General features: G+C 36.1%; 1 protein-coding gene across 1 annotated transcript in view; it reads right to left on the reverse strand.

Moving 5' to 3' along the window:
• Positions 1–12,894: 12,894 nt before the first annotated feature.
• LOC103605305 (partitioning defective 3 homolog B-like) overlaps positions 12,895–27,787 on the reverse strand; it is a gene marked incomplete at its 5' end in the record, with an annotated part of 42,554 nt that continues 27,661 nt past the window's right edge. The window contains 2 exons of the mRNA XM_008589882.1: positions 12,895–12,980; positions 17,551–17,853. Coding sequence (XP_008588104.1) covers positions 12,947–12,980; positions 17,551–17,853 — 337 coding nt within the window. The remainder of the gene's footprint in view (positions 12,981–17,550; positions 17,854–27,787) is intronic.

Here is a 27,787-nt window from a genome sequence, read left to right on the forward strand (position 1 = left end):
CTGCTTGGTGTAAATAAGAGGATCTTATTTCACTTCTTCCCATGTTCCAACCTCCTTTCCACACCAGGGCATTCCCCCATCTGCTCTTCTGACTGAAATGCCTTTTGTGCCCCTTTTGCTACCAAAATGTCAAATATGGTTACAGCATTCTGGACTTCTCCTTGATAGTACTCAAGGAGTAGTTATAATTAAATATTTAATATTTGTCTCCTCCAGTAGATCCTAAATTCTATGAGAGTTCACAGAGAGACTGTGTCCAAATCTCACTCAATAAATATTTGTTGAATAAATAGAGATTCATGAATTTAGTAAATTTTATGGAACTCAAATGGGTGTCTCCTTGATAGCACTCAAGGAGTAGTTATAATTAAATATTTAATATTTGTCTCCTCCAGTAGATTCTAAATTCTATGAGAGTTCACAGAGAGACTGTGTCCAAATCTCACTCAAAATATTTGTTGAATAAATAGAGATTCATGAATTTAGTAAATTTTATGGAACTCAAATGGGTGTCAAAGAACCACGTTTCCTAGGCCCTGGGCTGAAAGCTAAGCTGGTTCAGGATATATCATCAGAGGTTCCTGCAATCCCCTCTTATATTTTTAGATCTTTCTATTCTCTACACTCTCCACCTGACTGGTCTAGCAAAAGGCATCACAACCAACAAAAAAAGTGACGAAAAAATGGCTGAAGTTTGCTGAGCACTCAATATGAGCCAGCCATTGTGCTACAGGTTTCACATGCATTAACTTGTTCATGAGAATCCTACGAGACACGGCATCATCTTTACCCTAGATGTGAAGAGAGATGCTCAAAGATATTACATCATATGGCCCAGGATCACAGAAATGGCAGAGATAGGATTTATACCTAGGATTTATGCCCAGCCTCAAACTCCATGTAATTGACCACTAGGAGAAAGTTGATAACCTCAAGAGAAGTAACAGATCGTTAAACACAGCTCAAGAGACAATACAATGCATGTAATGTGTCTTAATCCTCATAAAGGTTATGTTTCTAGATCCTAAATACACATCTGAGCAGATCCTGGACATCCATTGTCTGATATAGCTAAGTCTGGAGAAATACTCTTTCAGAAATGACCCAGAAGGAATTTATAAACTGTACATCCTCAAAGTGTGCTTAGAATCAAATCATCTGAAAATTACAATTGAGGTCTATTGCTTTGGATTTCTCACGTTTTCTAGTGAATTGGCTTTGAGATTTGGAAATCACACAAACTCATAAAAAGTTGTTTTCCAGACTCTAAACTGGAATTAAGCACATCTAAGTCATTTGGTAGTGTAATGTCCCTCAATTCTGAAACATTGGATCTAGCGATGCTTCTCTTTCTTGGCATTTCTCAGTTTTCATTCACATAAGTATCCAGATTAGTCAAATTGTAAAATCCTTGCCACCTTTCAGAAACACTAGCCTCACTGCCAGGAGAAGAAGGCTGGAACAAAGTTGCAGTGAGTGGAAAACAGTGGCAGAACACTTAGTAAATCAGACAGTGAGAGAAAGGGCTGAAGCTGAACACCACCAGGTTAGTTATTCTTTGGGGAGAACACTGAGACATGAGTTGCAAGAGGAGAAAACAAACCCGTTCTCCCTCTTGCTAAATGTGGTCACGAAATGGTAAGAATGACCAATAGGGTCTCTGTGTGGGAGCATGGTGGGGAGAAATAGCCTGCAGGAATGTGACTGTTCATGAGACCAATGTTTAAGAGTGTGACAGAGACTGCTGCTCCACAGGGTCTCAGCAAGGAAGATCAACAAGAAAAAATTAAATGCTAATGGCCAATCTCTTCTACAATTTTTTCAAAATCAGTATATATTTAAATTTAAATCTAAAATCATTTATGAGTGTCTACTATGTACCAGGCCCTATACATGTTGCTTTCATGTATATTAGTTAGCTTAATCCTTCTAACAGCAAAGTCTATTAACCATACATTGATGTTATCAACACTTGATACTAAAAAAAGATGAAGGACATCCATTTTGGTAACGGTGGAAGAGTTTGTTGCATTCTCACTCTAATGAGAATAACCAGAAAAACTGGACAAACTTGAAAAGAAAAAAACAACCCAAGAAACAAAATTACTTGAAAGCACTGGAGAACTCCCAAGGCAGCCAGGACTTAAGAGACCAAGATTGATTCTGAAGAGGAGGTAGGTAAGCACATTGAATTGAGCCCAATATTTTGTGGCACTTTCCTCTACCAGTCATTTGCTAATTCATAAGTGGCACAGAACCAAGTGCTAAGAAAATGGGCAGAGTGTAGTAGCTAAGAGACTTGGAGGCTGAGCAGAAATTCTGACATTCTCTTGGGTTTGAGAAGATAGAAATCAGAGTTCATGGCCTGCTAAGGAAGAAGAGCCCAGATTTCCAGTTAGGATCACAGAAATGCTACACCCTAGGAGTAAGAGTAAACTACTAATAGACCATCTGTTACAACAACTAAAACCCAGTTTCTAGCCATTTCAGTCCAAGACTACATTAAGGCAATATGCCCCTACACTACTCTAAATGCTTGACTGAAAGCAAAAATAAATCCTCTCTGGAAAAACATAACATCAGCCTAAGATTATTTCTACAGTTTTTCAAGGACTGTGTCTAGCATTTGATAAAAATTTTCATGCATACCAGGAAATAAGACCAAATGACTGAAAACCAAGTGGAAAATTAAACAATATGAATTCCCACAGCTAACGCAGATACTGACATTATTAAACATGGTTCTTAAAACAACTGTAATTAATTTATTCTAGAAAAAAAGATAAGATGAAAAATTTCATCAGAGAAGTAGAATCTCAGGGTAAAACAAACAAATGGACACCTAAACCTGAAAATTACAATAACTAAAATGAAGAACTCAACAGATGGGGTTAACAGAAAATTGGACACAGCAGAAGGCAAGATTAGTAAACCAGAAGACAGAGTATTCAAAAATAATCAAACTGAAACACACAAAAAAATGGAAACACAAAACAGAAAGCAAAAAACACATACAGAAAGGTCTAATATTTTTGTTTCATTGAATTCCCAAAAGGAAGAGAGGGAGACAGAAAGAGAGAGAGACAGACAAAGACAGAGAGACAGAGAGGAGGGAAGGATGGGACAAAAACAATATTTGAGGAGGCACTACCAGCCGATAATTTTCTAAAGATGATGAAGGACATTAAAGCACAAGTTTAAGAATCTCTACAAAGCCTAATCAGGTTAAAACACACTATACATGCACACATGCACACACACGCACACAAGCACAGACACATCATAGAAGGCTACTAAAAACCAAGATAAAGAGGAAAAATTTAGAGCAATCAAAAAAACCAAGACATATTATTTTCAAAGGAGTACCAGTTTTCTGACAACAGACTGTTAAAGACCTTAAAAGTAAGAAAACAATGCAATATCTTTAAAATATTTTTAAAAAAGAAAAAGAATTCTGATAACTGCATATCCAGAGAAAATATCCTTAAAAAATAAAAAGGAAATAAAAACATTTTAAAACAAATGAAAATTGAAATAATTTGTCACATTACAGGAAATATTAAGGGAAGTTATTAAGAAAAAAAGAAAAAATATCCCAGATGAAAACAAAGGTATTCAGAAAGAAATAAGGAGAAATAGTAATGGATAAAATAAACAAATATTCACCATATAAAACAGAATTGTAGTGTATTGTTGGGTTCAAAACATACATAGATTAAAAATATATGAAAACATAGCCTGAAAGGTATTACTGAACACTGAATTAAAGTGTTTCAAGTACCATGCATTGTTCAGGAAATGGTAGATGTACTCATCTATCTTGGACTATGATAAATGAAGAATACATGTTTCAGTTCTTCAGTACTAAATGCACTAAAAGAAGAGTAAAAGAACATATAAAAATGTCATAGAGGTAAAAAAAAAAACTGAATCATAAAAATGCTTGAATAATAATTTTTAAAAGGCAAAAAAAGGAAAGAAGAATAAACATAAAATTGATGGAATAAGTAGAAAATAGAGAGTAAGATAGTAGATTTAAACCAAATTATATCTTCAGTTTCATTAAATGTAAACAGATTAAACAGTGCAATTAAAATACAGTTATTTTCTGATTGGATATGAAAACAAAACCAAACTTAACTATATGCTTCTTACAAAAGACACATTTTAAAAATAAGAACTATTAAAAATAAAATGATAAAGATGAGCTAGCAAACATTAAGCAAAAGAAAAGATGGAATAGCTATATCAATATCAGACAAAGTAGGCTTTAAAGCAAAAATCATTACTATAAATACAGTAGGATGAGTCATAATGATAAAAGGGTCAATCCAACAAGATGTGGCTTACCTTAAATTTGTACGAACCTAATAACAAGCCTCAAAATACATAAATTTTAAAAAGCTGACAAGACTAAAAGGAGAAAGAGATAAATCTACATTCATAGGAGGCTATTTTAACTTTAAGACAGAAAGGAAAAAATCTATAGAGTATATCATCTGACCACAATGGAATAAAATTGTTTATCAACAAAAGATGATAGGAAAATCTACAAACAGTTGGCAACTAAAGAACACATTTCTAAATAATTCATGGGTCAAAGAGGAAGTATCAAGGAAAATAAAAATATGTATTGAACTTAATGAAAACAAACACACAACATACCAAAATTTATGGGACACAGCTAAAGCAGTGCTGAAAGAGAAATTCATAGCATTAAATGCTTACTTAGAAAAGAGAAAAGTCTCAAATCAATAATCTAAGCTCTCTCTTAAAGAAACTAGAAAAAGGAAAGAAGAAAAACAAAAACAAAAACTACGCAAGCAGAAGGAAATTTGACAACTCAGATGAAGTTGGCCAACTCCTAGAAAAATAAAAACTACCACAACTCACACAATATGACATAATTTGAATAGCCTTATTATTATTAAGGATATTAAATTCACGATTAAAAATTTTCCCCCAAAATAAATCTCCAGGCCAAGATGGTTTAACTGGAGAATTTTACCAAATGTTTAAAGAAGAATTAACACTGGTTCTACATGATATCTTCCAGGAAAAGAAGAGATAATACTTACCTATTCATTCAATGAAGCCAATATTACCCTGATATCAAAACCAAAGATAGTACAAAAAATAAAGATAAAACTATAGACAAACATCCCTCATAAATACAGATGTAAAAATTCTTTTCAAAATATTAACAAATAGAATAAAGTAATAAATAAAAATAATTGGATATTATGACCAAATGAGTTTTAGCCCAGAGATGTAAGGCTGGTTCAATGTTTAAAAAGTAATAAATGTAATCCAGCATATTAACAGGCTAAAGAAGAAAAATCACATGATCATAAACATTGAAGCAGAAAAAGCATTTGACAAAACTCCACACCCATTTATAAAAAAAACTGTCAGAAAACTAGGAACTAAGGGGAACTTCCCAACTTGATAAAGACATCTACAAAAAACCTATATCCAATATAACACTCAATGGTTAAAGACTGATTGCTTTCCTTCTGAGATGAGGAAAAAGTCAAGAATGTTCACTTTTATGGTTGCTGTTCAACATAATACTGGAAGTTGTAGACACCATGATAAGGCAAGAAAAGGAAATAAAAAGGCATACAGATAGTAATGGAAGACAAAAAACTTACGTCTGCCTGAAAACCTGTAGGTGCTTGTTTATAGCAGTTGTATTTGTAATAGCCATACAGTAGAAAAAAACAAAATGTCTTTGAATAGGTGAATTGTTAAACAAACTGTGGTACATCCATACCATGGAATACTACTTGGTAGTTAAAAGGAATGAACTATTGATACCTGCACCAATTTGGGTGGAGCTCAAGGGCATTATATTGTGTGAAAAAAATAACAAAAAAGCCAATCCCAAAAGGCCACATCCTGGGCTGACCCCGTGGCGCAGTCAGGAGAGTGTGGCGCTGGGAGTGCAGCGACGCTCCAGCTGCGGGTTCGGATCCTATATAGGAATGGCCGGTGCGCTCACTGGCTGAGTGCAGTGCAGGTGACACCACACCAAGGGTTGCGATCCCCTTACTGGTCACGAAAAAGACAAAAAAAAAAAAAGGCCACATCCTGGGCTGACCCCGTGGCGCAGTCAGGAGAGTGTGGCGCTGGGAGTGCAGCGACGCTCCAGCTGCGGGTTCGGATCCTATATAGGAATGGCCGGTGCGCTCACTGGCTGAGTGCAGTGCAGGTGACACCACACCAAGGGTTGCGATCCCCTTACTGGTCACGAAAAAGACAAAAAAAAAAAAAGGCCACATCCTTCCATATTTATGTGGTTCCATTTATGTACCATTCTAAAGATGACAGAATTAGAGAGAAGGAAAACAGATTAATGACTGCCAAGAGTTAGGGATGTGGTATGGGTGTGTGACTATAAATGGGTAGCATGAGGGATATCTTTGCGGTGATGAAAATAGTTCTGTATCTTCATTGCAGAAGGGATTACATGGATCTACATGTGTGATAAAATGGCATAGAACTACCCACACCCACACACTGTATCAATGTTAAATTTCTGGTTTGGATATTGTGCTATAATTATGTAAGATGTAACTACTAGAGAAAATTGGGTGAAGGGTACAAGGGACTTCTTAATACTATATTTGCAACTTTCTATCACTGAAAATTTCAAAATAAAAAGTTAAAAAATAACCATAAAACTACATATAACTAGGACTACATATAATAACTACAACTACATGGTTATAGAAAAAGTAAATAAAAATTCATAAAGTCATGTTGGCAAGAACTGTCCATCCAGATTGAAAGAAAAATCTGCTAAGTGGAGAAGCAAGAACATTTGTAATTCTCCACCCAACTTCAGTTCACTCCTGGGGAATTAATAGTAATCTTAGAGGCAGAATAGTGTATCCTTTTACTTTCAATGTTTATTAACTGCCAGCTACTGTTTTTTGGATTACATATGTAAACTCAGTTAAATCCTTGTAACAACACTATGACTTATGTACTACCATTATGCTCATTTTACAGATGTGGAAACTGAGCCAGAGAGAAGGTAAGCAATTTGCTCAAAGTCACACCAGTCTCCAGAGTAGCAGAGCCAAGACCTCAAAACAAGAATGTTTGGCTTCAGAATCTACACTCCTAACTGCTAAGCTTTCTCTCATACACAGATTTTCCTTTTTTGTCTTCCTTTGGTCTATCTCCTGGCTCTTAAAGCACAATGCAAATAATAATTAATAAAAATGTTGTACACAGTATCATACACATTACACTTAAAGTGAGAGGCTGAGTAATGGCTAAATTTGAGGGAATCCAAAGTACTTGCTTAGGACTGATTGAAAGTCTGTGCAAACAATGGTTCTTGAATTTTATTTCTGGATGGGTTCATCTCAATCCTCAGTCAGCTCTCCAGAGGTTGGGTACTCCACTGCATATAAATATTAAAACATGTCTTTAAAATCTTGGATATTTATGAGTACTAACATTACAACTATCTTTTTCTGTCCTCTCTCATCTCACTGATTATTTATTGTTTGAAAAGATAAATAAAGGAAAGCAATTGACCTAGCAATGGCCTATCCTTGATTACACATTGCATTAAATACAGAAATTATAAAGAGGGCACTTTAGAATCTGTCTTTAGCATCAGCAAAGATTGTGTAATGAAAAGGTATGTGGCTTAGCCTAATAGATTAATGCAAACCACAGGTCACAAGAGGCCTGGAGTAAGTGTGGGTAGCACTACCCCAGAGAAGTAGGTCAAAGCATACGACTTCTCATAACTTTGTATCCCATAGCTTTAAGCAGAGTGCTTTGCACAAAATAGACATCTAATTTTTTTTTTATGGAATGAGTGGATGAGTGAATGAATGAATGAGTGAATGAATGAAGGAGGGAGGAAGGGGGATGTCTGGCAGGTCAGGAGTAGCATCCATGCTCTTTGCACATGCTTAGTGGCTTCCAACATTTTTGACTGCAATCCACAGTGAGAAATTCATTTTGTATCATGTCCCAGTACTCAGCTTCACACATACCCTATACACGTAGATGCATATATACATTTTACATTCATATGTAGCTGAAACAAAAATGAAATAATGTTTATACTTTTCACAACCTATGTAATAATCTTTTCTACCTTATTTTGTTAAGAATGTTGGTTGATCCACTACATTGATTTCAAGATATACTAATAGCTTACAACCTGCGGTTTGAAAAACCCAAGCATATCATATCAGGAAGCTCATGCATTGGTTTTGGAGTCAGATTGGGTTGGAATTCTGGCTCTGCCAATTTATTACCTGTGTCACCACAGTAAGTTTCTTAATTTCTCTGAGCCCCTAGTTTCTCATTTGTGAAATAGATTCCTAACCTACAGGATTTCTGTTTTCTTTCTAAAGCACAAATCTGAACATGCCATTCCCATTTCAAGGCTTCCAAGTTGCCCTAAAGTCTAAATGATTTCTCTTAGATTATCTGGCCTTTAACAATATTTCCTTTTGTTTCTTGCCTCTAGCTGGCCCTAACTTTCACACTACATTCCGTCTCTTCTATATGCAGATCCCCATGTTTTCTCTTTGCGCTTTTGTGAATGCTCTTCTGCTCACTTGATTAATTTCTACTTGTTCTTTAGGTCATACTATAGATTCCTTCAAGAAGCCCTCTTTGACCACCCAGGTCTGCATTCAGTGCCCCTTTTATGTGCTCCCACAGCATGCTGGCTGCCTCTTATACCATATCACCATCACGACTCCAAATTATCAGCTGCATCTCTCTAGAGGCCAGGAAACTCTGTATTCTGTTCTATTCTTTGTATTATTTTATGTCTAAATGAGGAAATTCTGTATATCCTCTCCAACCTATTCTTAGTAAACAGATCCTAAGGATCAGGTGGTTTGTTTGAAAAACATTCAAGTCAATGCTTAAATGACAGCTTTAAGAAATTGGGGTAGCCCTTCAGCAAGCATTCCTCAAATGTGCCCACTTACTACCAGCAGTTGAGGATGGGGGAAGCATCGTGAAAATGGATGGTCACTAAGTACCAACCCGCCTTACTCAGCTCAAGCATACTAAAGGAGAAAGGTGTCTACATTTGTCATCCCTGGACATTAACAACTTAGGCAGACATAAGTAACATTGTCCCATGAGTAGGGCTCTCATAAGATAGAAAAGAAAAATGAGAACATAAAGTTTTAAAGACAAGGAATGGAGGAAAGTAGAGTTAATGGTATATCAGTTACTACTAGCACTTATCTGGCTACAGATATTCTTTCATTAAGGGATTTCTCATGATTGTTTAAAAGTCACTTAAAAACAGGTGGTAATATGTTTTAAGAAAAAAAAAATCTGATTGCCGTTCAACTGATGAGTTAACTGTCTATGGAACTGCCATTTATCACTGGGATTCCCAAACTGACATGAGATCACTTTGGCTCTATTTGTAGAAACTAAAACCCCACATCTCTAAGTCATCTACTATATGCACTGTTCAAGTCTCTACACACAGCCTCACAGTTGTGAGTCAGAAGTGATAGCTGAAGTGCTGTTAAACTAGAATAAAATTAACTGGAAAGCTCACTGGAGAGAAAGAAAGTAGGGACAAACACCAACAGAGGCATGAGCTGTGCACGAACAGACTGTGGCTCAATGAAATGCTGAATCTCTGAAATCGAGTGTTGTGGTGAAGCGGTATCAACCCTCCTACATTGCCCCCTTAGCACAAGGTATGTTCCCACCAGCTGTTCACACAGCTACAAAGCTTTCCTGTTAACACTCTTTCTATCCTTCATTGTCCTTATCTTAGAATTTTTAAAACGCACTTTTTCAGTGGTCATGAAAACTAGGAATGTATGTCCCCTAGCTGCCTTAGTTAATTGATATTAGAAGTTATTCAGACTGAAAGATGAGGGTACTTCAAAAGATTTGTGGAAAAATAGAATTAAAAGATAATAAGAATCTTTTCATGAACTTTTTGAAGAATCCTCATAGTTCTGCATGAGCTATAAAAGAGGGTCTACAGAATAATGATAGCCTCCCACAGGGAGTTAAGAATATATTTGACAAAAGTGCTATGTAGCATTATTCTATAGCTTTTGGATTATTAAAGGAAGTGGAAAAAAAATTCAAGAAATTATCTAGAGGTCATCTGTCTGTGGTAGATTCCATGGAGTGACTCCCTAAAAGCCACTTGAAAATCCTTTCTCTCTTGACTTTGGTTACTGGAAAGATGAATTACTATTTCTCAATACCCTCTTACAACTCGGGTGACTTTTTACTACAAATTTTGCCAATGAGAAGTTGTTGGGGTCTTCTGAGAAATCTTTTCAAAGGGAGGAACCTGGCTAGCATGTGCTGTTGGCTATTCCCCCCTTTGTCTCTCTTTGTCCCTGAAGGTGGACATGAAGCCTAGAGCTGCAACAGCCACTTAGAATCATGATGCAACCTGAATAAGAGGCCTAACCACTGGGAAAGGCAAAGGAGGAAGAAGAAAAGAGGACACTTCAGGAGGCCAGGGCCACCTAAATTCCTTTATGGGTGAGATAAACGTATCAGTTGGTTTTTTTGTTGTTTACAGCCAAATAGGATCTGAGTTGACACACTGTTGTTACTGACAGCACTTCTGGGCCCATAGAAATTGGGCTAGCCCATTCTGTGGACAATGGCTGAGCCCAACTCCAAGCAAATGGACATTCAAGTCACATGGCAGGACGACAGCCTTAGTTCTGGTGACAAGCTTGGGGACATCTAATGAGTTATGGTTTTTAACAATCAATTGCCAAAGTAGCTCGGCATGTAATAACTGAGCTCTTCACTCATGGAGATGATATGACTATCTAACAGAATCTGAACTGTTCTTTAATTTTCTTGCTTTTTATCCCCTCACTTGATTTTGGCTGAGCCCAACTCCAAGCAAATGGACATTCAAGTCACATGGCAGGACGACAGCCTTAGTTCTGGTGACAAGCTTGGGGACATCCAATGAGTTATGGTTTTTAACAATCAATTGCCAAAGTAGCTCGGCATGTAATAACTGAGCTCTTCACTCATGGAGATGATATGTCTATCTAACAGAATCTGAACTGTTCTTTAATTTTCTTGCTTTTTATCCCCTCACTTGATTTTCTGTTTCTACTTTTTGTTTCTGATGATTGTAATACACTGGAACGAGTTGGGGCTAGAGTTAGGAATTAACCATTGATCATGTGACGATGGGACAGATGAAATCTAACAGGTTCCCAAACCTATGACTTTAGGGGTCAACAATGAGACATGATAAATAATCTTCTTAAATAGTTATACATATTTAGTTCAGTAATCTCCTCAATCTATAGCCCAATTACATATAATGTAGTCCAATAACCTTCCTAAATAGCTATAGTTCATATTTATTGAGCCAGACACTGGGATAATTTAATCCACAAACAATCCATAAAAAATTAGGTATACTCTTATCCTCATTTTACAGTGAGAAAACTGAGGCTGTGAAAAATTAATACATTTAACTAAGGTCCTAGAAAGACCAATCTGTAGTCTCAGGTTTTTCCCAAATTTAATGCATTTGCAATTGTATGATTTTTACAATATATCCTGTATATACCTCTGTTCTAATGGAACACGTTGTACTGTAATCATTTGTTTATGAAACAATTTCAACCATTAGACTGAGTTCCTTGAGGATCAGATTATTTATAAACTTCTTCATAAGTCCTATGGAATACAACATATGCTCAATAAAAGTTTCATACAAACATAGGTAAATACATGTTGGGGAATCAAAGCCACTTAACTGGAGTATTGAGAAGCTGTGTACTATTTGCCATTTTAATTTCACAGCTGCCATATATCATTCAATAAGAAAGTGTTTAGTAAGCAAATACTAAGTGCCTACTATTACACTGGACCACATAAAGTCTTATTTTGCATAATTAAGTCTAAATGGACACATTATTTGTGAATATCACGAGGAGAAAAAAGTTATGTCTAGGATTCACTAAGAGCAAGTAATTCCCTTTCTTGTCAGGGTTACCAGAGTAGTAAACCAAGGGATGCTCACAAATATAGTGTACCTCAACATCAGTAAGATACTTGACAAAGTCTTCCCTAATGTTCACAGATGAACTGGAGAATGCAGACTAGATAATAGTAGACTCGATTAATAGCTAACTGAAGATCCCAAAGAGTGTTGATTAATGAAGTTCTCTAGTGATGAGTTGCAGGGATCGTAGTTGACATTGATAGATGGTCTTATCAATGCTATGGATGAGTCCACAGTGATTAAATATGAGGATGGTATAAACTAGGAAGGATGTCTAGTACACTGGAGGACCAAAGTCAATACTTTAAAATATCTTTATTGGCTACAACAATGGGCTAAACCTAACAAGTAAGTATTTGACTTGGATAAAGAGACTATCTTACATTGAAGAAAAAAAAAAAAACATTGTGCACATATAGGATTTTGTACAATATACTGGGGAATCTGACTTGATAGCAACTTAAGCGAAAAAATAGAGTTTCAGTTAAAAGGTGCAATATAAGCTAGTATAAAAGTTTAGGACACATCAACAAGTATAAAGGATAAAGACCGACGGATACAAGAGTCCTATTTATTTTTGTGCCTTTCTGACCATAGCTGAAATGTGGCATCCAGTTCTGCATGCCATGCTTAACATAGCAATCATAAATGCAATAGACTTGAGTATAACGAGAAAATGCCTACCAAGAGAGCTACAGGTGTGGACTGTAACATAAGAAGGAACTAAAATAGCTGGGGGAATTTATACTGAAGAAATGATTATACAATGAACTTCTCAAGGTTAAGAGCCACATTTTCTGCATCTTTCTTAAGACCAGCTCTGAGCACAGAGCCTGGCACATGTTTGGACTCGAGAAAATGTTTGTTAATGAAGGTGGTCAGAGCAGTCACTTCAAAAATTGGAAGGGCTGTTAATGAAGCTTAGGTTCTGCATCCAGGTAGTTCAATCCAGGATCTATAGTAAATGATACATAGAAACAGCATTTGGGTGGGTAAAAAGTGGACATTTCTATGTCTATTACAGTAATCTAAAAGTGAAAAAGGATGTCTCATGGATTTTTGTCACTGGAAGTATGCTAACATGGTTCGAGTGACATCTCGTGAGGTATTTTATGGAGAAGGTGCCTCTGATCTTTGGGATGTGAGGCTTGACCACCAGAAGTCCTATTCAACTCTAAGATCCCCTCAAACCATTGACTCATTCATTCCAAAAATATTTATTGAGTACTGACTGACCTCAACTGAGGAGACCATGGTGAGCAAAAGCAGGCAAGGTTCATACCCTCACGAAGCCTGTAGTTGAGACCAGTGGTCTCCAAATAAGCTATAGGAACCCCACTTGGGGGGAGGAAGAAAACATTAGAACCACTACTTAGGTTGTGATTTTTGAAAATCTCATTCTTTTATTGATTTCTATATTTGGTATGTTTTATAATACATACAATACATTAATAGGGTAAGTAAGTATAACATTTAGAAATAAATACACATATTTTGGGAGATTCACACTCAAAAACATTTTTACTGACAGTGGGTGTGATCAAACACATCTGGCAACTTCTTGTAAAGAATGTCAGATAATTACACAAACTAACATAAAATCACAATTGTGTCAAGTGCCGCACACACTTTCTAGTCCCCCTACTTGGGACTATTGTGTCCTTATCCAAACATGAAGCTTTGTTCATACGCTGCTCGTATTCTGTGGGAGCCCTTGCAGTGGAAGACTGACACATTAGAAACCCCAGGTAGTTGTCAGGCTTTGAGGGCAGGACTTAGCTCATGCTGTGCTCAAATCCTGGAAGATTCAGTACCATGAGAATCCAGTCATATGTCACTGTCATGCTGGTAAGGATGTTTTTTTAACCACTGTCATTTATAGGTGAATCCTTTATAAGCCAAGTTTTTTTTTTTTCTTAGAAGGGCTGAAGGTTCAGGGCCAACCCATGAGAAGCAAGGAGGTAAGAGACAGAAGTTGCCCCATTAGGAATCTACTGTGGGCCACGTACATATGACACATTCCTGTGAGACAGAGATATATGAACAAATAGGGTATGCTTTATATAGAGATACAAAAAATGCAAAATGTAAAATCGTATTTAACCATTACAACACGTGAGGCCATTATTATAATCCTCCCTTTTACAGACAAGGTGATGTGGACAAACTGCCTGTGCCATTTAACAGTCTGTTGAGTTCCAGGATCATGTCTCCAGTTAAAACCCTCAGTGAGCCCCTCCCCAGCCCGACCACTGCCCTGCCTCTCTCGGGAAGGACTCCAAACTCCTCAAGCCAGCCATGGCTCTGTCATCTGCCTTGTGCTCAGCTCTCAGACCCTACCACTTTATTGCTCTCCTTTTCCCCTTCTCATTCAGGTTTCTGTTTTATTCAGCTTTTTAAGTTTCTCTAACACATCATGCTCTTCTCTCCTCAGCTTTCACCTCGCTGTGCCCTGTGCCTCCACCCAGCAGCCCCAGCCCCTGCCGTTCCCCTGTGCTTACCCCGAAGGAGAACTTTTCACACTGTCTTCTCATTGCGTGATTAGGTCTTTGCATCCCTCACTGGACTGTAAGCTCCATCACCAGGGGAATGTACTCATCTTCCCCTATGTTCCCTGGTTCCCAATTTGTTGAATTATATGCATGAAGATGAGAAATGGCACACTGGAAAAGTTATTTTACTGAAGGTCATGTAGTAGTATCTGGAAGAAGACTGGGCCCAGATTGGCCTCATTCTAAGCCCATGATTTAACCTGCCATGAACACGTCGGAACCCAAATGGATGCCAGTCTACCTATCTAGGTACTAATTTTCTTAACTAGGAAAGGAGACTGTGGCTCTATATAACCGTGTGGGGTCGGGAAAAGAAGACTGTACAACATAGACAGATCTAGAATAAAGTCTGGACTCCATGCTGTGTAAGTGTGGGCAAGTCATTCAACTTCTTTGGGCCTCAGTTTCTTCAATGATAGCATGAGAAGGTTATTCTGGATGGTCCCTTAATTCTCTTCTTATCTCTGAAATACTGTCACAGAAGGAATTTCAAAGTTGCAACCTTTTCCATCCTGCAACTATGTTCTCTCTAATGGATTAAAAATGGTGGTCAGGGGAGTGGTTCTGAGGGCTTTAAAAGGAGAGTGCACTTAAAAGGAGAACACACCACACCAGATGTGTTCCCTGAACTTTGGACTTCCCAGCCTCAGAAACTGTAAGCAATACATTTCATTTTTTTAATAAAATATCCAGTTCTGTGTATTTTGTTATAAACAACAGAAATGGACTAACACACCAGGAAAGTTCAGAACTTCATTGATAAAGGAGAGTAATAATAATAATGATAATCATAACAATGATGATGATAATAGCTAATATTCGAATGCTTACTAAGTACCACGGTAAAAACTGCTTGCTTCAAGACTTAAAGAACAAGGAGCAGAGGAGTCTTTACATATAATGAAAGATAAAAGCAGAAAAAAGATAATTCTCAATAAAAAGAGTCACACTTTTATCTGCAATCCAAAAGTATGACAACAGTCTAAAATTCTACTGAAAGCAGCTTTAGACCAGTTATTAATACAAAGAGGTCAGAGCCAAAAGTAGGACTCTATTACTCATATGTATGTCTGGGCTGGGCAGCAAATAACTTATTTTTTCTTGATACTATTTTAGAGTGGGTAAAGGTTATCCTAAGAAATTTCTTTCCTGGTCAAATCTATGTGGGTAGATAGCTTAGGATAGAGCTTCCTAAATAGTCTTCCAAAGAATAACCATAGGATCTGCAGGTCGGGGTGGGGAGCAGGGATAAGCTTTAGCTAACAAAAATTTGGGGAATGATAAATGCTGGTTGCTGTATGGTCCTCTTAAAGACTTAGAATCCATATTAGCATTTTGGGCATAAAAAGACCACAGTAAGGAGACCTGCTCCTTGTGGCTTTACCCAGAATTCCCCATATTTATTTGATTTGTGAACCTTTTTTTTACAGAATGCCTTGTATTTATTTCTATGAAATCAATATTGGGAAATACTGGCTTGGGAGGTTCCTAGAAACAGTCCCTCTCCACTGGATTCTAGCAGTGGACTTATGCAAAGAGGATTTCAATGAAGAACTATCTGATTTAGGAAAAGTAAGATTGACTATGGTCCGGGCCAGAAAAGACTCATGCCTAGTGTTATAATTTACACAGTAAAATTCAACTCTATATGAAGGCTGGGGAGAAAAAGGCCAACTTGTAATCAATCCTTTGAATTAGCAGTTTAGTTATTATGCCTGTATCACACAGTCATAGGAATTTATATTTTCATTTTGTCCCAAAGAAAAACTTGACCATCTTTCTTTAATATTATCAACCTGGAAGCTTGACAGTAAGGATTAAAAATTGCTCCTTCCTTCCCACTTGGTTATTGGAAAGGCTCTGAAAGGCAATCAGTCTTGTGAAGCTACACTTTACAGTCTGCATAAAAATGCCATGATTTCCCTTCCTCTCCCCAACCTAATTGAAAGTGCATAATATCACCCAGCTGGGGAAATGTAAACGGTAAACATATGCAATATATCATGCTTTCACACAAAAGCTGGTTACTAACAGGGACTGGGTGGTTGTCAAAACCCTAAGAAATCTGGAAAACAAGTCTTTTTTGAAATCTGGAATGAGAGCTCTTTTTACCTGCCATCCTTCCTCCCCACCTCCTCCTGCCAGACTTCAAGCTACAGTCAGATTAGACCAAGGTCAGTCAACCCATTCCTTGCATGTGTAATTCCAAGCATCACCTAACCATGTATATCACCTAAGACTCTCTTAGATCAGTCTTTCAAGAAATGAGGCATTTTACTTTTGACAGGAGGTGGGGTTAGAATCACCTTATTCCCTACCTACTTCAATTGTAGAGACAGACAGTCCTATTATCTCTTTCCTTAGCTGCTAAACCTAAAGATCCTTGGCCTTGTCACCTCTTATTTTTCTCTACTTCATCAAACGCCTATTGCAAGATTATCTCCTTTTCTACCTCTGATCATCCATGCATTAGATACAGGGTCACATTTGCCTTCAGTACATAATGCCAGGCTTTCTTTTCAAAGTCCCCTGCTTCTCCACAGCTATCTATAATTCCACTTCAGTGACATCTACTTGGAAGTCATCATTTTTCTCTTCTCTGACTCCTCACCTCCAAGTGTCACGCCATCTTCTTGAATAAGTCTTTTACAATAGGGCTCTTAGGAGAAGGACAATATTCCTTGAGAGTTTTCATCATTAGTTCTCTGTCACAATATTCCTTCAAAAATTGCTCCCTTTTGCACCATGAACTTTACTACTACTATTCATTCATGCCACCTTATAACTGGCTATTGTTTTATGTTTGATGGCTGATACCTTACGGGTAGGTCAAAGTATATTACTTGTCCAGGGTAACGTGTTCTTTTCAGTTTTAATAGATTGAAGGATACATTTTTATCTGCTTCAGCAGTATAGATGATTTGAAACTTACTGAATTAAAGCTACATTCATCTTTCACTAAGTTTATATTACCTGTCAACTGGAGGCAGTGGATGGTATGGCTTGTTAACCTTGGCATAGAGACCCTCTAAGTGGTCTCTCTCTGGAGACAGTGGACGGCCATCCCGAGGGTAACCAAGAGGTCCAGCCCGAGAAGGAGATGGAGATCTAAAGACATTCGCTGATGCACATGGTTCCCGAAAGTGGTTCACTCTGGCGTAATTGGGGTCCATTTCATCATCATCCATATCGTGCACTGATCCAATTGCACCGATAGCATAATCAGCGAGACCTCTTGCCTGCTTTTCTCTTAGCTCCTGATGTTTTGCTCCAATCCTAAAAAATGTAGAACAGGTAGCAGTGATGTACCTGAGTTTCACATACTAATAAAATGAAACACTCTCCTGAATCTATGTTAACTCTTCCTATTCACTTAGCTGTCACTTTCCTGTTTACTTAAGATGCATTTATTTCATGTTTACTCAAGATGCATTTATACAGAAATAACAACAGCATAAGAGGATTAATTTTATATTTCTGACCTTTGTTTGTTAAAAGGTCTTTACTTTGATAGTAATGCTATAGTTATTTTGACATCTTGCCCACCAATGACTGGGCTGATAACAGAGTCTGAGGCTGATTTCTATTAACATTCCCTCCTCACAAATGGGATGTGTTTTTGGGAAAAGTGCATATTTGGTGTGATATTATGGCAATATTTCTTGGGATAGGGTTGCATATTAAAAAGCCCATCAGAATCTTATACTTTTTCTGTGATTTTACTGTTTAGTGCCCTAGAGTTCCAGTGTATTCTTCTAAAGAAAAAAGCTTGCAGAAATTGATTTAACTATGAAAAAGAAATACAGAGGCTTTCTGGTTACTAAAAGCAGTGGGATCAGGGGTAATTTATAAGAGACTCTAAGTTTTTTGGTTATACAAATGTGGATCATTGTGACTCATTATATAGGAGCCAGGGACAGAGTAAAATAGTGAAGAAATTAATAGGCTCCTGACAGAGATGAATTGGCACATATAAGTGAATTAAACACCATTACTGGCAGAACTCCACAGTGCAAAAGCCTTAAGTGATATTACAAAATGCTATTGCTAATCAGTGCCACTATGTAGACTACTGGGAATGGGAGAAGAAAAATATACTTAGGTGAATTCCAAATCCATCTGAATTTTGAGAATTTGATATTTAATTTGGAAAGTGTTAGATCAGCTCTCCTAAATTCTCAGTTATGTGTTAAAATGGAAAGGTCACTTTGGCACCTTTTTGGACAATGGTGATCTTGATGGTGTTAGCAGGTCTTCAGCACTAATGAGGAAAGAGTGTAACCTTACGTCACTGGGCAAACAAGGTGCACTGTGTACAGGATGAAAGTGTAAGACAATGTTGCCTCAGGTGGCTAAAGAAAGACACTCAGGAAAGGATAGGGACAATCAGAGAATATGAGGGGGCTGTGGGCTAGAAGTGAAAGATCTGTATATGATGGGAGACGTAGTTTGAAGGTCTGGGTGAGATAAAAAAAAAAATAAAGCTGAAACCCTTCAATATCTTCTCCTCTTCAAAGAAAAACAGCTGTTTTTGCACATGGCAGCTAGTTTTATTTTACAAAACATCAAGTCCTTTGTAAAAATCTTTAGAATCCATGATCTTTCAAGTGTCGCTTTTAGCAGAACAGCATTTTTATTTTTATTTTTTTGAGTAAAGAGGAGGAGTAAAAACAAGGAAGGGGAGAAAAAAGCAAAACAAACAAAACAAAACAGAATAAGAAGGCATAGGAAAAAAAGAAAACACACACACACACACAAAACCTAAAAACAAAACTAAAACACGCTAGCATCTATTCTCAAGTCACAACAGATGAAAATAAATGCCAGGATACATTACTGCATATCTCTTTTGACTAGGCCACACCATGTACCCTCCACATAAGTAATTAGAAGAATTTATACTTTTGCATAAGACAGCTTGAATCTCCAAGGGATTTTGAATTAAGATGAAAGGAAAACTACACAGTAGGGTACCCATTAAGAGGCCTTGCCTGTTCCCTTTCAATACATTTTAGTCCTAGATTCATGGGTGTTTGTTTTGAATAATTTTTGATAAAGAAGATAACCTGCTGCATTCTGCAACAAAACAATCTTTCCAAGGACAGTGCAGACTCGATTATCAGAGAATGCTTGCTGTACTAGGATGATAGGGATGGATTTCCATTGGAAACAGAGCAAAGGACATCAATAAAGTTAGGGATTGGGATTCTTTGTGGTTATTGTCCCTCATAAGTGAGATGTCTTCAAGAGAAATCATTCAGCAGAAAGATGAATATCTCATGGCTGCCGCATAGGGCTACACTTGTGCATTAATGGAAGAGGAGAACACCAAGCTCCATTTTTAAAAGTCACAGAAACAGAACACTAGTATCTGTGTTCCTTATTTCATCTTTTCTCTTTTTTAAACGTTTTCTCATTAATTAAGCTTACTGAGTATGTAGAGATTCTCAAATGAAAAGTACTACATGTATGCAAAGCAGCATTTTATCTTGTAGTTTTCCTTTCTAAAACAAAAACAAATTCCTCCTTGATCCTCTCTGCACCACTGAGTGTTTCATTAACTAATTTCATATTAATCACTCAGTAGGTGAAACAGTAATTTCTCTGAACCATCATTATTATGCCATATATCAGGGTCTCTCCATGTGGGAGAGGACAAGGCATCTCTGAAAAGAGGAATATGGAGGTAGAAGAGACTCTCTCAACAGAGAAGTATCAAGGAAAAAGAGGTTTTTGTTTTTTTTGTAGCTCCAACCTCCCCCTATCCCAACTCTGTGTGAGAATTCTAATTGTTTATAGTCATTTCCACTTGGAGATCTCCTTACCACTGGGAACTCAACCTTTTAAAATATTTATTTTTCAAAATAGATCTTGACAATATACCCCTCTTCATTTGGTGGTACTACTAATTTCCCCATTCTCTTGCCCACACTGCCTTTGAATTGTTTAAATCTCCTCTTTTTCTCTTCCCCTGTGAAAACACTATTGTTTCTTTTTTTCTATAATAGCTTCTAAATGATAGCCTTGTTTACTTCCATTTCTTTAGCCACAGTCTAGTGTTCAGGCTTTTAAATTGCCTAGATATGCACTGTCCAATATGGTGGCCATTAGACATGTGTGGCTCTATAAATTTAAATTTGAATTAACTAAAATCAAATAAAAATAAAAATTCAGTTTGACAAAGCACATTTCCAGTGCTCAATCGGTACATATGGCTAGTAACTACTATATTGAACAATGCAGATACAGAATAATTCCATTGTTGCAGCAAGTTGCATTGAACTAGCCTAGATTATTCTGAGTTCTTCATATGTCACCTCATCCCACTTTAACTCATACCTTAAAAGGCTGCTAGAATAATCTTCCTTAAAGAACATTTCTATCATATCTCTGTTAGATCAAGGATTTCTCACAGGAGATTGTAATAAATGATGGAGTGAAATTATAGTTATTCTACTTTCTTCTCTGAAACTCTAATTGAACAAACAATGGAGAAATTGGGAGAAAATTTCATCTACAATGGAATTAGAAAATGGCCATGGTCTCATACCTTGCAATAATGTTTGGACTCAGCCCAAGAGGGTGAGTATACCAAGAGCTGATATATTCCTATGTCTCTAGCAGGGCATATATTTCATGGAAAAGGAGGGAGTCTATAGCAGTACAGACAACAAACTTTTAATCAGAAAGAGAGGGTCTGAGGACAGGAGTAGAACCCTGAAATTGTGGAGTTACTCTTTGTGAGGATCCAACTTCAGAATGGAGGGAGGCAGGCTAGAAGAGATATATTTCCTCTGAGCAGGTATCCTACCCTGAGGAAACTTCACAGAGATGAAATGAGGAGAAGAGAGAAGTATCAACCTGTTTGTATCTGATAGGGACAATTAACAGAGCAGAGAGAAACAAATCCAAATTCATCAAAATAAAACCAGTAATCTGGAAGACTTCTCTGAGAAGCAGGCTGATCTCCTGTCACAGTAACCTGATCTCCTGAAATGGAAGACCATAGAAAAGAAGCCCCCAGGGCAGTGAATCCACCAAATGTTGCAAGAAGATATTTTGGGAGAACATACAGAATTAAAGCTGCTGGTGACATTAGAGCACTATGCCCATATCATCTAACATTATATTTTAGCACAGAATTTTTAAAAAATTTCAAACACTGTAGCAAATGAAATTAATTTAATGGGTCATACAAGCATTAAAAAAAGTTAAATACAATAAAAGAGAAATATTAGAGTTTATTGCATGTAGTAAGCATAAGTATTGTTTCAAGAAAGAAAAATCAAGTGATCTATAAATTTAGGCAAATTCACACTGGACTCAAATGTGAATAAAAACAAAAGAAAAACACTCTCAAACATTTAAAAACACAAAGAGAATATGGTACTTGTTGATCTGTTTTGAAAAACTACTTAATAATAAAAAGCAGCCAACTAAGAATTTAATCAAAATGAATTCAACCTGGTTGCTATTCATTTAAACATTCCCCAAATTCATGAGTTGAAACTTAATCCCATAGTGGTGGTATTAAGAAGTGAAGCCTTTTGGGAAATGATGCATTAGTGCCTTATAAAAAAGCTAGAGGGAACTAGCTTAGGCCCCTTTTTGCTTTTCCACCTTTCTGCCATGTGAGGACACCTAGATAGCACCCCAAACCTGCTGGTGCCTTGATCTTGGCATTCTCTGCCTCTGGAAATGTCAGAAAATAAATTTCTGTTCTTTATAAATTATCCAGTCTCAGGTATTTTGTCATAGCAGTAAAAATGGAATAAGATACTGGTGAAGCTGTGGAATGACAGGCCTAGAGGTAAGCAATACATTCAGTTAAATATAAAACTAAGGCTAAACATCTGTGGGAACAATAAATACAGAAAAAAGGTAAATAGTGTGAACTCTGAGAATACAGAAATAATATCACTAATAAAAATCAGAAGCCAGTAAGGAGGTGAGGTAGGAGCACTATTATCCAACTATATTTATTTCCTTACTTTATAAAGTAGGCATTAGTAGTTACTGTTTAAAGTTGATAAATTTGGAAACTGAGATTTGAGTATATTAAACATAATTACAAAGAAACCCCTAAAAGAACAGACTCTCAGCAGAGGAGAAATACACAAAACATACCTTGACCATATAGTAGAAAACAGAAAACAGAAGAAGCAGTAAAAAAGAAAGTAAGAAAAAATAAGTTGGCCAAATTTATGTTATGACAATAAATGTAAATGGAATAAATTTCTTTAGTATAACTAAAAGATCCCATATATGAGTAAAAAAACCCAAAACACTAAGTGCTATTATAATAGTGAAAAATGGGAAACAAGGAAAATGTGCATTAATAGGGGCTATGAAAGAAGTATTATGAAGGTGTAAAAAACAGGGTCATACTATTTTTACAGTTATGCACCGCATAATGACATTTAGGTCAATGATGGACTGCATATATGACAGTGGATGGAGCAGTAGGCTACATATATATATATATATATATACACATATATATATATATCTCCTTACATATGCATAGAAAATGTCTGGAAGGTTACACAAAATAGTCGTATATATATATATACATATATATATATATATATATATATCTCCTTACATATGCATAGAAAATGTCTGGAAGGTTACACAAAATAGTCATAACAGTGGCTGTCTTCAGAGAATGAAACCGGTAGTCTTTATACCTTATAAACTATTTGAATTTTTATATATTTAAAACATAATTTAAAAAATTAAAAAATATAAAAAGTTCCTAACAACTACAAGTCATAGTAAATCAAAACTTCTGTTTAAAACATTAAATACCCTGCACCGACAGGCATGATTTGTCTTCAAACCTGGTTTCTCATGACTCCATTGTTAACTCAGTTATGACAATTTTTTTCAAATTACTGTTCATTGAACTTTTATTTGGTCCTTTCAAATCAACTGATTTTTCCAAGAGTACCCCATCTCTGTTAATCAAATATTTGACTCTAGTTTTCTCTAATATGAGGACCAAACTTACTCATATACAGCTCCACATTGACCTCAACAATTATTCATCTCATCTTCAATGCATGTATCAAATACAATTTGTATTAATCTGTAATTTTTACATATTACTTTGCAGAAAAAACCTTTTATTAATTTATTCTAGATATTCTGCTTCCATTACTAGACTACAAACTCCTTAAGTATGTCATGTGAGTTTTCTTTCTGATAATTTTTGGTTGGCTGACTAATTCATTCAATATTTACTGATATTATACTGGATACTAGAAATAAAAAAAGAACCATAACTATGAGGGGAGACATAAACAAGTAATTATAATTCAGTGGGAATATAAAGATACTGCATGTACAAAGAGTAATTCAATTCAGCTTAGAAATTTTGAGGAAGGATCATGAAGGCAGTGCCACGTGAACTGGGTTTTGAAGGAACTTGTCAACCTTGTCCCAACTTGTGCAAATGGTGTGAGGCTCTCCAGTCAGAGGAAGGGACAGAAGTAAATGGGTATAAAAATGCAAGGTTTACTTAATGCTAGGACAGAAATCAGATGTGGTGGAAACAGACTAGCTTGAGTTACCTACCTAGAACTCCTCTAAAAAAGGAACACATTTAATAAAAATTATTGGCAAGTTTCTATAAAGTTTAAAATAACACAAGTTTGCCTAATATTCAAAATTTTTGGTGAGGTAATCCTACTATATCTTTCTTTGTTAGTTTAACATTTTATTACAAAATGAAACAAAGATACAGAAATTTGCAAAAAACAAATCCATGGATTAAAGAACTGTTCTCAAGCACACGTTTGTAACAATCACTGTGGTAAAAAAATAGACCTTTGCCGGATACTCCAGGTCTCCATGAGTTCCCGCCTTATCACAACCATGTCTAAATTACATCTGTATCTCTTTTCTTCCACATTAATAATCTCAATACATACAGAATGCTGGAATTAAGTCTCTCATGATTATGACTTGCTTTACTCTGTATTATATATATAAAACAGTTTCAGAATAACAATACCAGCACTACCATCAATACTGTGATTATTAAAAAGAGTTAACATTTTCATACACTCTTCCCACTAGCCCTCCATTTTCGTAGTTGTACTATACAGGACCTACATTGTTAAATCATACAGCTGCTATTCACTACACTTCTCTGTTCAGCTCTCATTTAATCCTAGCTCTACAAGTAACTATTTATTTAATATATAAAAGTAAACACATTTAATAAGGACCAACAGTCTTCATGTCAATAAATATGTACTCATCTATTAGACTCCTCAGGAAGAACTGACGGGGATGGTATTTCTTAAGATGAAAATGGTATGCCCATTATATTTGAAAGTCAGTTTTGCTGAAAGTAAAATCACTGGCTCACCTTTTTTCCTTGAGTATTTTAAATACGTGGTCCATTTTCTCATGATAAAGTGTTGCTGTTGTAAAATTGGATGATAATCTAAGTTTATTTTCCTTATAAGTTACTTATAAGCAACTTACTCTTTTTGCTTATCCACTCAAAGTATTTTATGTGCTTTCCTTTAAAGTCTAATAATCTTAGTAGAATGGTCATTCTAGGTTGGTAGCTCTTTTACTATGTACTTTTAAATATATATTTTATGTCAGAAGTTTTTTTGAATTAGAGTTACTATTATTACTGTTGTAGGATACAAGTTGAATATAAAAGATAAATTGTATTTTTACATACTGAAAATTTATAATTAATAATAAATTTGACAATAAAATCAAGAAAACAATACTACTTAAAATAATTCAGCATGAAGATGTCAATTCATCCAATTGTTCTATAGGTTAAATATCATCCCAAACTCCCATTAGGCTTATTTTCTAAAAATTAAAAAGATAATTTTCAAACTTATTTGGAAATTAAAGGGCCAAGAATAGCCAAAATAATTTTGAAAAATAAGGATAAAGTTAGAAGGCTTATATTACAGATGTCATGACTTAGTATGAAGCTTCAATAATCAAGCCAAATATTAGACAAATACACCAATGGAATAAAGACAGAGCCCAGTAATAGACCCACACATATTTGTGAGATTTATAATAAAGTTGTCAAAACAATTCAATGAAGAAAGGAAAATCTCTCTCTTCAACAAGTGGTGCTGGAAAAACTGGATATTGTAAGGGAAACAAGAACCTTGGCTCCTATGTTTTACCATAACAAAAATCAATCCAAGATGGAAAATAAAGTGGCAAAATCCCTTTGGGAAAAGATCTAGAAGTTCTTTTAAAACTAGACATACACCAATGTGATGAGCCAGCAATTCACTTCTTAGCTATTTATACAAGAGAAACGACAAAATAACGTCTAACAAAAATCCTGAAAGAGTGTTCAGTAGCAGCGTTATCAATCACAGCAAAAAATGGAAATAACTCAAATGTCCATCAACAGAAGAATGGATAATCACACTATAATATATTTATACAATAGAATATAAATCAGTAAAAACAAGAAGTAAGCTGCTGAATTCTCAACAACAGAGATGAATCTCAAAATTATCATGCTTAGTAAAAGAAGCTAGACAAAAAAAGGACTTACTATATAATTCTGGTTATAAGGAATTCTAGATCAGGCAAAGTAATCCTATGGGGACAGAAATCAGATTAATTTCTTCATTCAGTGGGGAGTGCACTGAATGGGAAGGGGCAGGAGAGATCATTTTCAGGTGACAGAAATGCTCTGTATCTTGATACACATTCATCAAAACAGAATAGACAATATTCTTCTATTTACTTAAGATCTGAGCATTTCACTGTATGTAAATTACACCTCAGTTTAAAAAAGACCTTAAAACACAGGAAAATAAAAGCAAAAAAATGCTGATTATGTTTATACCTTTTTAAGTCCATGTGACAAAATCTAACAAATTTAGAGTCATTAATTACAAATTTACTTATATATAACTTACTGTCTTTTAAGTACATTATATAAAAACAGTTGTTATCACAATAAATTAACAGAATGGTGTGATTGCTGGGAAAATATTTAAATTGCTTAAAAAAACACAGCCCTTCTCAAGCAATTTAAACACTTCTGAAGTACCAATTTTTAGGACCATTATTGATGTTGATAAATACAAATCACTCTTAGTGATCCACAAACACATCCTCTAAAGACTAGACAACTTGCTTTACATCTATTACAAGTTTCTGCATCCATCATTCGACAAGTATTTATTGAGCACCTACACGTTTTTGTGGGTTTTTTTGTGTGTGTTTTAGGTTTAAACATTCTTAAGGCTAGGGATTGAATAGTACATTATATACCTTTGGACAAGTATTTATTGAGCACCTACACGTTTTTGTGGGTTTTTTTTTGTGTGTTTTAGGTTTAAACATTCTTAAGGCTAGGGATTGAATAGTACATTATATACCTTTGTCTTTGTAGAATTTATACTCTAGTAGGGGAGGGGGAATGAAAAAAATAACTAAAAACAATTTTAAAAATATGTTTTTAATAAGTAGAATAGGAGAAAGTAAAACAGGGAAAGGTGGTAGGAGTTGGGGGATCACACTTTTAAATACGGTGGTAAGGAAAAGCACACTGAAAATATTAAATGAAAGGCTTGAAGAGTATTAAACTGCACAGATAACTGGGGAAAGAGTATTGTAGGCAGGAATTCAGCTGGGACAAAGGCCCTGAGGCAGGCAAGTGCTAAAAATGGCAAGGAGGCCAGTGTGGGAAGGTGAGGCATCAGAGGAGGCCAGAAAAGAAATGGGGACCTAGATGATGCAGGGTCCTGTGGTCCACAGTGAAGATTTTGGCTTTTACTTTCTTCAGGTAGGAAGTCATTAGGAGGTTTCAGGCAATGAGTGGTATGGTATAGTTTGCGTGTCAAAGGGATCTCTTTGACTGCTATGTTGGGAATAGACTGCAGGTGGTGAAGTGCTGGTTGGGAGAAGAACCACGAAGACCAGTTGAGAGGTTGTTACAATAACCCAGGTGAGAGAAGGTGGAGTCTTGGATGAAGGTGTAGCGGTGGATATGGTAAAAAGTAGTTGTACACATGAGCTAAAAATGCAACTGGACTAAAACGAAAATTCTGTAATTAAGATTGCCCTCCACCCAAATTAGGGAGGTTTTGCTGCATGAAAGAGCCCATCCTACCCAGTAGTTCATCTGTCTAACAAGAATAACAGACACTGGCCGGCCCAGTGGCGCACTGCTACAGTGCGCCGCTTGGGAGTG

This window comes from Galeopterus variegatus, unplaced genomic scaffold (genome assembly GCF_000696425.1).
Source record: "Galeopterus variegatus unplaced genomic scaffold, G_variegatus-3.0.2 Scaffold5723, whole genome shotgun sequence".
Lineage (NCBI taxonomy): Eukaryota > Metazoa > Chordata > Mammalia > Dermoptera > Cynocephalidae > Galeopterus > Galeopterus variegatus.